The sequence below is a fragment of the Podarcis pityusensis genome (genome assembly GCF_964106645.2).
Source record: "Podarcis pityusensis genome assembly, chromosome: 7".
NCBI lineage: Eukaryota > Metazoa > Chordata > Lepidosauria > Squamata > Lacertidae > Podarcis > Podarcis pityusensis.
Window position 1 is genome coordinate 90,587,416 of NC_138031.1, and position 13,475 is coordinate 90,600,890.

The following is a 13,475-nucleotide window of genomic DNA, read 5'->3' on the forward strand; positions in this document are numbered from 1 at the left end:
CAGGACTATCCAAGCCCCAAGCCAAGTTCCGGTTGTTGTGTCCCCAGGGAATCACCAGCAGCTGCATACAGTAACACTCCAGACAGTGCCTCTAACCACAGTGATAGCCAGCGCAGATCCAACATCCACCACAACACCCCAAAAGTTTATTCTACAAGCCATCCCAACTTCACAGCCCATGACTGTGCTTAAAGAGAACATTATGCTGCAGTCTCCCAAGCCAGTCTCTCCTCCTTCATCCATTGTCTTCAGTCCTGCTCAGGTTCACCAAGTTCTCACCAGCAACGTGCAGACCATTTGCAATGGAACAGTCAACATGGCTTCTTCTCCATCCTTCAACACTGCTACCCCCGTGGTAACTTTTACGCCCAGCAATTCACACGTTGTTGCTCAGCCGTCCAACACTGTGATCGCTTCCGTCATTAAAGCTCCAGAAACGAAACCAGCTGTTATACAAGGAGTGATAAAATCAGAGGCAGAGGATAACACAGTGGAAGAATGCAAACACTCAGAGCAAGGCTTCCAACAGCAGCCTTTGATGGTGGTGGTATCCAACTCCAATGGATTTCCCTCTTCTGTGCAAATTAAGCAAGAAAGTGAACAGTTGGAGCAAAGTTCATACAAGTAAAGGTTTTTTTTGTGATGGGACTTCATCAGCTGTTTATGTATCATTTGATTCCAGGCATTACAAAGCTACTTTAATTTCTGAAATTAATTTAGAAGTAATACGATACACTTAATTTCAGTGTTTTGTTTGCTAAATGATATAAAATATTATTGTTTAAAAATGCAAGCTTGAAGGAATATGGCATTTATCTTTTTTAGATCACTGTCCAAAAAATCTTAATTTCATACACTTCATGCATTATTTGTCTATCTTGCTATCTTGCATAATAATATAACCATTGCTGTAATCAGTGCTTTAAAATAATAAATTTCTACAAAGATGTTTTCACCCATCTATGTGATTCTTTTAGCAAATTCCAAAGATTTGTTTAATGCCAGTGAACTAAAATACTTTTGTTTTTATATGGACAGAAAACAAGCGGACAGTTGGAAATATCCTTGTTTCTATTGTGTTTTGCACCAACTACTTCGTTGTGCAAAATGAAATACACCTCCTGTCCCAAGAAGATACTAATTTACAATATGCTTTTGTTTTCATAATGCGGATATATCGGGTATTCCCTGTTCACCAAAACTGAAGTTATCATTACAGGTGCAATTATTTTCAGACCACTTCAACATTCAAGCTTTAAAAAATGCGTTTCCCATTATTCTGTAGGAAGGTGAAAAAAGAATTGTATGATTTATGAAAGTATTTTGAGATTAAAATGTTTCTATAGAACTACAGTTTTCTATTGTACATATGTAATTTAATTTCTCAAAGACTTTTTCAAAATTTTGTTTCCATAGAGCAATATTTTATAGATACAAATAAGATCATTATGTTTAGAGCTCTAAAGTTATATGTATTCAGATATTACAGAGTGGATTTGTATTTAAAAATTTTTTAAATTGTGGAACCCTTCTGAACCTTTTTTGTCTTTTGTATTTTAATTGGTTTATTATGAAAATAAATCAAGTACAACATGTTTATATGTTTTTGTTTGTGAATCTAGGAGTCTGGAGAGATAAATTTGGCATGCATTACCATGTAGTTCATTATCAGTTCATTATCCTGAACTGTTGTTCAGGATAAAACAGTCTTGGTAAATAAATTCAAATACAGTACAGCAAATAATGAAGTGTCTTCACCAATATGGCCATCAAATACACTCAGCATAAAAATAATTTTTAATCCCCCAATGTTGGTAGGTTGCATCCAACGCTTCACAGGTGACCTGCTCATGCAACAGGACTTCTCACTCCTCTCCAAAATATTCCAGTATTGTGTGCACACTGTTGACTGACGACTCTTCTGCACTGTCGTCCACTCCTACTTATCCCCACGTTGCAGTGATTTATGATAATCCTGCATTGTTATGTACTAAGCAGGCTTCTATCTAGCAGCTTCCAGAAGCACAATCTTTTGTGGCAGAAACAACAAAGTATACAATTGTATACATTTAAGCTGGTACCCCTTGCATCTCCTGGCAATTTGGCTCCATATAGCTGCCAATGGATGATAACTCTTCATCTGTCTAATGGGCTCTAGTTTGCAAAAGCTTATGCCATGATGAGTTGGGTAAGTGTTTTAAGATAGCACAAGAACATGTAATACATCAAAACAAGTGATTATTGTATAAAGGGCTGATGTGAAATAGAGCTTAACTATACTCCTCTCCCTAGTCATTTTCTATCAGTGGCAGTTTTCCATTCCAGGGGTGGGGGAATACCTCATGGGCACTGTGAAGCTTTGATTATCCTTGGAGCGTGGTCACTGAGTGTGGACATCCTGAACCACAGGGTACCTGGCGGCAAGTCGCTCTGGAGTGCACGATCCCACATCAGATGTTAGTGTGCAGTCCAGCAGGCCAACAGGTCCAAAGTCCAGTCAGACCAGGTTCCTGTCTTTGCAGCTGATAAAGGGGTCAGGGCACTGGGAGGTCAGTCCCACACAAGCACAGTCCCCAAGAACTCCCTGGAACATCCAAGCGAGGGTCCAACTTACATGGGAAGTTGGGCAGACACAGCACCTCCGCTCTGTTTCCCTTTTATCTCTTGTCTGCTGATTGCAGCCTCTGAGCTTGATGGGGCAGGTGACCTCACCTGTTAGGAGCCTACTCCAGCTGGGGAATCACACACTTTCTCCCAGAGCTAATGAGCCCCAGCTGGTCAGTTAGGGAGCTGGGCTGTGGGCCCTTGCCTGCCTCAGCTTCCTAGCAGGTCCCTTCCGCTGCTCTTTATGCCTTGGAGTCCTCCATGATTGTAGAGACGGGCCTCTCTGGTCCTGCTGCTCTGGTTCCTGTGCACTGACCCCCAGCATCCTCCATCTCCCCACGAGTACTTCCTACACCAACCTCCTTTCCCCATCCTCAGCTTCCCCAGGTGTGTCCCAGTCCCAGCTAAACCCCTTGCCAAGATCCTCTTCCTCCTTTTCCTCCTCCCTGTTGTCCTGCCAGTTCATGACAGTGAAAACCCCTGCAACAGTGGCCTTGTAATCTTACAATCCCATAAGATCTTTTTCCGTATCTCAATTCTTTTCTTTTCTTTTCTTTACTTTTTGCTTTCCTCACCATTATTTTTCCTTTGGGATGTGGGTAAAAGGAAGAAAAAAAGAAGACTCAAAATACAGCATTTAAAGCAAATATGGAAACATGCACAGCTGAATCTATAGGGAAGTTTGTAGCGGAAAAGATAATTTGCCCACAGCATTTGCTTGTGCACCTGTCATTTATCTCCATTGCAAAGATAATAAACACAGAAGGAATTCCTCAATTTTGGTTTTCTAGAGCTAGCTCTTGTTTTAAAAATACTTTAAAGTTTTGGGCAGAAGAGAGCGGTCGACAGAAATCAATAGCTATATCTAATCTTTTACTAATTATATGACAGGCTGGCAGGTGCATGCCCTCCAACATTTTCGTCCCCCAAATGGGACGTTAGGAGGGGCACACCTTCCTCTCCTGCTGTGTGGTGCTCATCGGCTCTGTTGACTCGCTCCATTCCAGGATCCAAACACAAGCCAGGATTGGCTTCTGTGATCTGGAATGTCCCACGATATGCAAGGATGTGCAAGTGCACCCCACCACCCTTACAACAACAAATAATAATAAAAAATGAAACAAAAGGAAGCAGGAGTAGGGCTCTTTCTAGCTCCCCACCCTCAAGGATATTTTTTTTTAATGTATATATTTAAAAGTACAGCCAATCTGCATGCAAGTCACTGGAGGCTTCTGCAAAAACAATCATTTTAAAAGGGAAAGAAGCAGAAAGAATCTGTTATTGGCAGATATAATGGAGCTAAAACAAAAACATGGGAGAACGGAGGTTTTATGAGACAGGAAAAAATGCCAGAACTTCAAGCTCCAGAGATGTATAAGGGAGCCATTGGAGCACGCCACAATCGCCTAACCTTGACTCCCATAGGTTCAGGTCTTCAAGCAAGGGACTTCAGCCAGGAGATAGAAGCAAACCAGCAGCCAGTAGGCTTTGCAACACCACTTCAAACTACCATATAGAAGCAGAGAGAAGCCCCAAACAATGGTTACATCCATATTCCCAAAATACATTTCCAAAAGCAGCATCAAAGACATCATAGATATGTCCCAGAAAAATGTGTGGTCTCAGGTAGAACCTGAGATCCAGGCATGCCCGAGTCACTCAAAGTCTTTCACACATACTCCATCACAGTACAAATAAAAGTATTTCGTTTCCAGATCCCTGTGTCAAGTCAGATACACCCATTTGTGTCTCTGGGCTTCTTCCCACTATGGGGCAGGTAGGCATTGTGACTGACACGGTCATGTCTGGCACGCCCATGACTCCTTGGGAAGGCCCTGGGCTCTCTCGCCGCTCCCCTTACACCTCGCTTCCCTGGGTCCTAAATGCCATTGGAACTGAGGAGATTGATGCAACGATGCGATTTCTTCGGAATTTCTAGTTTCCCCATTGAGCCACCAGCCAATTGCGACAGTTGGGCACGTGCCTCGGGGGCGGGAGAGGGGGGCGGGGGGGTCTCGCGCCCTCCTTCCAATTTCCCGGTAACTGGTACGGAAAATTTCTATAGCTAGGCAAGATTTCAGCCAAATATATATTATGCTTTGCATGAGAAAGCCGCGAAATGATTAGCTTATAAAGTGAAGCCACGTAAATTTAGAACCAGAACCAGATGAGGGTCGGGAGCTTCAGGAGAGAAGCCCTTTCCAGCCAAGATCTCGGTGTCCTTCCCGCCCAGAGGCGCCTCCCCCGCCCTCTGACGCTCCAGCCGAGCGGCGGGCGCTCGCTGATGGCGTCACCGGGACGCCCCGCCCCTTCCCTTCCCTCGCCGTAAAGAAAACCGAACCAAACTCTTGGCGCTCTCGAAGTTTCCGTGGCGTCGCCAAGATGGCGGAGTCGGCGGGGCTGGGCGTGTTGCGGTGAGCGGCCTGGTTCCCCCCCCCGGCTCCCCTCGGGGTCCCCTGTCTGTCTGTCTGTCTGTCTGTCCGCCTCTGACTCTGAGCCTCTTTCCCCTCAGGCTGCCGGACGGAGACGTCGAAGGAGACCCCGCCGGAGCCGCGCAGGTGAGCGCCGCCAGCCGGGGGCGGGGGGGGGGAGGCCGGGCGAGAGCAGGGAGGCTGCCGCGCTTCTTCCTCCGCCCCGTCTCCCATCTCGGCTCACCCGCCAGCTCCTTAGGCGGCCCCGCCGGTCCCTTGGCCGCCTCCCGCCTTTCAGGACCTCCCCTCCCCCTGGGACCCGCGTCTCTCGGGGGGCTTCTCCGCGCCAGATCTCGCCCAGGAGCATCTTCAGCTTTTCGAAATTGCCCTCCTTAAAGTCCAGAGTCTGTGTCCGACTGGGCTTAGCTTTCCCTTGCCTCTGTATGGTCACTTCCTCGCGAGTTTCCACTGCATCAATCAGTTCCTTCCTGTTGGTGGGGACCAGGTCCAAGATAGATGATCCCCTTGCTGGTTCTTCCACCTTCTGGGAAATGAAATTGACAATGAGGCAATGGGGGAATTTGTTGGAAGTCTCCCATGACTACTGATCTTTCTCCTTTTTGAATGTTTGGTCATCTGCCCAAGGAAGGAGTCATCCATGTCTTCAGTTTGGCTTGGAGGTCTTTAGCAGACCCCCACAGTAAGGTCACTGTTGTTTCTCTCTCCTACAATTTGTATCAGAAACTCTCAATCTGCTTTTCATGCTCCAGGTCATGGATTTCTTCAAGAGTGTAGACTATCTTTACGTATGACGCTGCTACTCCTCCCTTTTTGGTCTATTCCTTTAAATGTATTGATTGATATATGCAGCCCATACGTTTATATTGGAACATACCCAAAACCCTGGATGACAGCCCCCAATGCTTTTATGTTGTTGTTGTTTAGTCGTTGAGTCGTGCCTGACTCTTCGTGACCCCATGGACCAGAGCACGCCAGGCACTCCTGTCTTCCACTGCCTCCCGCAGTTTGGTCAAACTCATGCTGGTAGCTTCGAGAAAATGATTTTCGAGAACATGAATGCTTTTATAGACATTAAATAACATAGGAGAAAGAATGGACCCTTGTGGGACCCCACAGTCAAAGGTCATGGGGCTGGCACTCCACAACATCCAACAAAATCCTAATATTACTTGCTGGTAGTGACCTCATAGGAGGTAGTGACCTAGGAGTGCAGCTACTGTAATACAGTACAGTGGTACCTCAGGTTAAGAACTTAATTTGTTCTGGAGGTCCGTTCTTAACCTGAAACTGTTCTTAACCTGAGGCACCACTTTAGCTAATGGGGTGCCGCGCTGCCACCACGCAATTTCTGTTCTCATCCTGAAGCAAAGTTCTTAACCCAAGGTACTATTTCTGGGTTAGCGGAGTCTGTAACCTGAAGCGTGGTGCCACTGTACTTCCAATTCCCACTCCCTTGAGCAGCTTCAGAAGGGCATCATATTAAATGACACAGTTATTCTAATAACCCATTAAACTAATAATCTTATTTTAGTATAGGCAACTCCTGTTTTAGGCACGTCCAAACGACATATGATTGCACACATGTGCAAGGCACTAAACCTGGTAGTAGCCCCAAAATATACTAAAGATACCATGAAAACTACTCCCACTGTTACAATGAGTTTTTGGAAGTAACCTCTCCCCCCAAAAGCATTTTAAAGAATGAGATCATAAATATCAAGGGAGGAACTCAACAGTGCTTGCCAGATGAAACAACCTGCTTTCTTCTCCCCCTGTGTGCAGTTCTGGGGGTTCTCCCAACACTCTAGAATGGATTTGGTGGATGGAGAGAGGCAGGGAAAGCCCTCTTGCAGGAACAGGAGCCCTTGCGCTGACTTCTGCTGTTGTGCCGAGTTACTGCAATCTGGCCCCAAGACTCTGCCAAATTCCATGTTACAATTCTCTGAGGGGTAATAATTTATTATTATTTTTCAATGTCACTAAAATCCAGGCAAAACCCAACATATTAGAATCATGTTGCTCCATTTATCATCTACTACATTTATTATCTGTGGGTTAAACCACTGAGCCTACGACTTGCCGATCAGAAGGTCGGCGGTTCGAATCCCAGCGACGGGGTGAGCTCCCATTGCTCGGTCCCTGCTCCTGCCCACCTAGCAGTTCGATAGCACGTCAAAGTGCAAGTAGATCAATAGGTACTGCTCCGGCGGGAAGGTAAACAGCGTTTCCGTGCACTGCTCTGGTTCGCCAGAAGCGGCTTAGTCATGCTGGCCACATGACCCTGAAGCTGTACGCCGGCTCCCTCGGCCAATAAAGTGAGATGAGCGCTGCAACCCCAGAGTTGGCCATGACTGGACCTATTGGTCAGGGGTCCCTTTACCTTTTACATTTATTATCCACCATCCAACTTGCCTAATAAGGTGACAGCTGGGAAGTTAATACCTCACTATTCTCTAAATAGCGACAGTTATAACCCAAACTTTTCTTATAGCTATACATAGCCACCAAAATATGTATGAAGACTATATCGCCCACATGTCCAACATCAAGCACTTGATAACTTACATCTTTTCACAAGCACCTAGTATATCTGAAGACTGCAAAGTTCCACCCACGTTTCTGGCATCAAGCACTCAGTTATATTTTTTGAAACCTCAAATTTGTTTGTGGATTTTAATTGTGCTTTTGCTGCTATTTTATTTGTACTCGACTTGGAGAGCTTTTTGATTATGTGCTTTATAACTACAAAAGATCAGGCACGTCCAACTTCAAATAGGCTGCGATCTACTACCCAGGATCATAAACTGGCAGTGATCTACCCATTGTCATTGAAGGGACAAGGAGTGTGCGCAGGGTGCGTGTGTGGAAAGAGGTTGCTAAGGAGGGGGGAGTTTAAGTTGGGGGGGAAGGAAAGGGAGGCAAAAGTTCTCTTTCTGAGGAGCCAGTCGGCTTCTCTCCCCATCCCCACCCCAAGCCAGCCCTTTCTTAATTTCTCTCTACCCCCTTAAGCAGCTCTCTCTCCCCATCCCCCACCCCTGTCAAAGAGAGCCACGCAGCTGTTGGATCCCAATCCTGCCTGATCCCCCACCCAGGGGAACCGAGCAGCTGATGCTGTTGCTGGTCCTGATCCCGCCTTCTGTCAGAGACAGCACAGACCACTCCCCAGCTCCCTTGCCCGCCTGCTTCTCATTGCTGCCTCCACCATTTCCCGAGCTCCAGCCTCACACAAATCTCAGTCCCCCCTGCCCCTTATACCGCATTGCGGCCCCCTCGCAACATGAATGATACAGTCAACTAAGTTGCACCCTGATCGATGGGTTGGACATGCCTGCAATAGATGAATCAGCTTATAAGCGTTTTCTTTTGCCCCCACATTCTTCCTCCATCTGTCTCTTATCTTTGAATATTATGTCCACCTTCTTTTGCTCCTGTCTCTTATTCTTGGCACTCAAAGGATTTCATTATACTCTAGATAGCAATCCTTTCTGAGAATTGTAGTTTCCTAGCATTATCTCAAGTATAGTTTGTGACCTATGTGATACTGTTAGTCCTTGCAGATTTATTTAAGCTTTTTATTAGCCAAAACTCATATATAGGTTTCTAGATCCTTTGCTGTCACTGCAACTAATTCTCACATCTTTCAGACCCCTTACAAATTTTGTATGTTCCTCTAGTTTTCTAGAAACTGATGTCACAATATATTATCACTTTGAAAATGTTTCAGTGGAAAAATGACATTGCCAGAGAAATTTTATGGGCCATTACTAACGTAAACTTAATCCATTTTCTCACTAGCACTCATTGAATGGCATTAGAATGCACCATCCTACTATCTCCTAAACAGTATTTTAATGATGTTTAAATTCCTGATTGCTCCAGAGTCCATTGTGTTGGTTATACCCTTGTATCATAGCAGTTTATAGAGCTGCTCACAGCCTCCCAACATCTGGGGGGCTTTAAATGTTACCCTAGGACTTTTCCAATTGAAACAAACTTGTCTGCAGTTATGTACTTAAGAATTCTAGGCAAAAATTGTGTTCCTAAACTTTTTAAATGCCAACTTTAAATGCTCCTTTTGCCATTTCTACTTGAACAAAATTCCTTGGCTTCACTGCAGTGCTAAAAAATCAGATTCCCAATTATTTTTAGCTGTTCCATAGATGCATTTTTTGTGAGAAACAATGTTTCCATGTGCTCTGGCACTTGTCATGGCCCTCCATGCACCAGAAGTGGTTTAGTCATGCTGGTCACATGACCCTGTTTGTGGACAAACCACGGCTCCCTTAGCCTGAAAAGTAAGATGAGCACCGCAACCCCACAGTCGCCTTTGTGGGGTCCAGGCATCCTATACCATTTACCTGTGAGAGATGAAACAAAATTGAGCTTGAGAATAAAAAATTATTTGATTCTCAGCAAATTCTTGTTACTAAACCTGCACTATCCAAGATAATGGGAAAACAGGGAACACTTAGGAAGATTATTATTTTATTTATTAAATAAATTTGTATATCACCCTTCATCTGAAATACTGCTGCAGAACAGGAAGGAAAGATAAGAAGTTTGTAACTGAAAGAAGATATTGGTGTTATAAATATGAAATTGGAAACTGCTAAATATGTGATATAATGAAATTTAGATTGGAGGGTGTCAAGGAAGTCTTATAGCAATGTACAGTGGTACCTTGGGTTACATACGCTTCAGGTTACAGACTCCACTAACCCAGAAATAGTACCTCGGGTTAAGAACTTTGCTTCAGGATGAGAACAGAAATCGTGCTCCGGCGGCAGCAGCGGGAGGCCCCATTAACTAAAGTGGTGCTTCAGGTTAAGAAAAGTTTCAGGTTAAAAACAGACCTCCGGAATGAATTAAGTTCTTAACCTGAGGTACCACTGTAAATGTACCAGGAAACAAGAAGAAACAATTCTTTTATTTTTTCGTTTTTATTGCTGTTATGTTTTTATGTTGTGTCAAGTGTAATGTTTTTCTTTTGTGTTAATGTCTATGCATTATATGAGAAAACCAATACTTTTTTTGGGGGGGGTGAAATACTGCTGCAGCACCCTGTTTTGCACTAAGTAACTGACTCGGGTGGGGAACAGAAAGGGGCTGGAGTAGATTTGCCTGTGGGGAAGCGTTGGTGGATGAACCATTAAGCATGTCCCTCCTCTCCATGAAGCTTCCTAAGTGAATTTTGACCACCAAGGAGTTGCTTGTGCCTGTGCAACTTCATTCAGAGCAGTGCTGTTACACTGGATGTGAAACTGATCTTCTGTCGCATTGGGTATGAAATTGGTTGTCTACCCTGTTAGCTTTGAATAGTAAAGATAAATTTGTGTGTATACTGAGAAATCAGAACAGTTGCACAGTAATAAATAGATGTCACAACATTATACATTCAGTAAATAATTTTTACTGTCCCCCCCCTTCATTCTAGATACAGTTTCTTGACTAAAATGCTGTTTACTCCTTGGCGTATACTGTGATGCTTTTATCTCACTTATAGGCACCTATCCTCTGAATTTGAGAATTTTGCTTCTGGTGTAATTCTTCTCAAAGCAAAATTGTACTAATTGATGCTCTTTGATTTGACAGGCAAGACATTTCACTGTGGGCTACACAAGGATTTGTAGAAAATGTCATGTTAAATTTCTGCATTTGCACTTGCAGAAGCTGACAGCGGCTTTAGAACAGAAGCCAGATGATGCAGAGAATTACTGTCAACGAGCTTTTGCTCACATTCTTCTACAAAATTACCATGGTAACATCTCTTTATTTGGTGCTGTTATATCCCAAAATGCTAAAATGTTTTTAGAGTTAATGATGGTCTAAAATTTGATTTCATACAGTCAAAGAATTGCCGTATTGCAGAGTTGGAAGGGTCCCTGAGGGTCATTTAGCTAACCCCTTGCAATGCAGGAATTGCAACCCCTTGCAATGCAGGGCTTTCGTTTCTTTTTTGCTCCCCTTCCCCGCCAGCACATTAGTAGGCTTTGCTTGTGTATTTCACAAAATAACTGCTTGGAATGCACACATTTTGTGTCTTTGCCTGATATTTTCACCTCATCACACCTCTGTGCTAGATATAGTTACTTCAAAATCAATTCCGTTGGTTGGATCCAAACTGGGTAATAAGCAAGCAGAAGGCATTTCTACCCTCACAATATCAATGGTGTTTCTCCAGTTTTGGGCACCTTTCCGGTCCCCTATGGCTTACATGCCATTCTGGTCCTCTAACTTCTGGAGCAGATTTGGGCTTGTCATCAAGAAGGTCAGTTCAGCTGTAACTCTTCATGTGTCCTGAACAATGAGAATTTAATTGTGGTGGATAGGGTAAGCCCCCGTTGTGTAAACCAGGGATGATCTCAGCACAGGGGGGAAACCAGTTGTGTGTCGAGGGTTGGATGCAGGCCACAGCCACCTGACCCACTCATGGTGAGAGCCTCTAGCGGGTGTGATAAAGAATCACTGGGCGAGAGATGGGGAGGAAGTGGTTGGATCTGCCCATTGTATTGTCTGTGTTCTTTTACTGTTGATTAGGCATGGCATAGGGGAACTACGTGGGTGGCAGCCATCTGCGCTTTTTATTTTTTATTAATATTAAAATTTGCATACTGCCCTACACCCACAGGTAGGGCGGTTCACAACATAAAATCACAATATAGAAACATGAAAGACATAATAAAAATAAAAATAAGAACAACCCAATAATCCCCCTTCTCCAACACATTTTAAAAGCAGATTGGGTGTCAATCAACCAAAGGCCTGGTTAAAGAGTTTTCACCTGGCATCTAAAGGTGTATAATGAGGGCACCAGACGAAGCTCCCTGAGGACAGCATTCCACAAATGGGGAGCCACTGCAGAAAAGGCCCATTCTTGTGTTCACCAGTATGCAGACTATACCAAGCTCAACCTCTTGTTTAAATCAGAACCAGTGAAGACAGTGAACTTCTTGTGTGGATATCTGGAGGTGGTTACGGAGTGGATGGCAGCCAGTGGATGGAATTAGTGGTTCTGGGAGACAGAGCAAGCAGGTGTGGGGGATTCCCTGGTCCTGAAGGACCAGGTGCACAGCCTGGGAGTCATTTTGGACTCACAGCTGTCCATGGAGGCATGGGTCAATTCTGTGTCCAGGGCGGCTGTCTACCAGCTCTGACTGGTACACCAGCTGAGACTCTTCCTGCCCGCAGGCTGTCTCGCCAGAGTGGTAATGCTCTGTGTATCTCCTGCTTGAACTACTGTGCTCTACATGGGGCTACCTTTGAAGGTGACATGGAAACTACAACTAATCCAGAATGTAGTTACCAGGCTGGTGACTGGGAGCAGCCACTGGGACCATAACACTGGCCCTAAAGGATCAATACTGGCTCCCAGTACGTTTCTGAGCACAATTCACAATGTTGGTGCTGACCTTAAAGCCCTAAATGGCCTCAGCCCTGTATGCCTGAAGTATCTCCACCCCCATCATCCAGCCCAAATAATGAGGTCCAGCTCTGAGGGTCTTCTGGTTGTTCCTTCACTGCAAGAAGTGAGGTTACAGGGAACTAGGAAGAGGGCCTTCTCAGTAGTCAAGCCCACCCTGTGGAATGCCCTCCCGTCAAATGTCAAGGAAATAAACAGTTACTTGGCTTTTAGAAGCCATCTGATGGCAACCCTGTATAGGGAAGTTTTTAATTTTTGAAGTTTTATTGTGCTTTTATAATTTTTGGAAGCCGTCCAGAGTGTCTGGGGCAACCCAGCCAGATGGGTGGAATATAAATACTACGACTACTACTAGTACTACTACTACTACCACTACTACTGTTGTATATCTTATCTTTTCTAGCTGATTTATTATGTACTGTACTTGTTTGTCATAACAGCTCAATATTTGAAACTGATACTACTAATCTAAATAAGATTCAGAAAACTTTAGATGCAGGTTTTGCCTTCTTCCTAGAATAGCTTGTTTATATTTTATTTCTAATATATGTAGTTGCCACCCATTAACTGACTATTCTAGTATGAGGAAACCTGTGTGAAGTATTGAGGAAAGACAGAATTAGTGTGGTTTAATAGTGAGTGAAATAATGCAATACTTAGAAATTTAATAACCTTTTTTTGTAGATGCCATTGCAGATGCAAAGAAGTCACTATCACTTGATGCCAGTAATGCTGTAGCCTTTCTCAGACAAGGGTGAGTGTTTATTTTATGAATCGTATGCAGGTGTTTTTAGTTTCCCAATTTTGTGAAGATCTTGTTGACTTTCTTGCAAAGGTGCTTTTGTATGGGGAGAATTACTGGCATTCACACAAGTTGCCCTCCCCCCGATTTTTGCCACACCCCCCCCCACCATTGTGGCTTCCTGAGAAGTTGTTCCTTGGGAATGGTGTGGAATGTGGGTGCAATGGGTAGGGGGGTTGGAAAGAACTGGGGCCTTGCTTTACAAAATTGGAAGTGT

At 44.2% G+C, this 13,475-nt stretch overlaps 2 protein-coding genes across 6 annotated transcripts in view; both read left to right on the forward strand.

Moving 5' to 3' along the window:
• Positions 1-1,597, forward strand: part of ELF1 (E74 like ETS transcription factor 1) — an 80,452-nt gene extending 78,855 nt beyond the window's left edge. For all 4 annotated transcript variants that reach the window (XM_081012966.1, XM_081012969.1, XM_081012967.1 and 1 more), the window contains one exon: positions 4-1,597. In XM_081012966.1, coding sequence (XP_080869092.1) covers positions 4-628 — 625 coding nt within the window. In that variant the 3' untranslated portion in view covers positions 629-1,597. The remainder of the gene's footprint in view (positions 1-3) is intronic.
• A 3,285-nt stretch (positions 1,598-4,882) lies between these two features.
• SUGT1 (SGT1 homolog, MIS12 kinetochore complex assembly cochaperone) overlaps positions 4,883-13,475 on the forward strand; it is a 39,275-nt gene continuing 30,682 nt past the window's right edge. Inside the window, exons 1-4 of one of the 2 annotated variants that reach the window (XM_081012985.1) lie at positions 4,883-5,018; positions 5,117-5,162; positions 10,704-10,794; positions 13,141-13,210. In XM_081012985.1, coding sequence (XP_080869111.1) covers positions 4,987-5,018; positions 5,117-5,162; positions 10,704-10,794; positions 13,141-13,210 — 239 coding nt within the window. In that variant the 5' untranslated portion in view covers positions 4,883-4,986. Of the gene's footprint in view, positions 5,019-5,116; positions 5,163-5,624; positions 5,721-10,628; positions 10,795-13,140; positions 13,211-13,475 lie in introns of those variants that run through there. The other variant, XM_081012984.1, reaches the window with a different exon arrangement.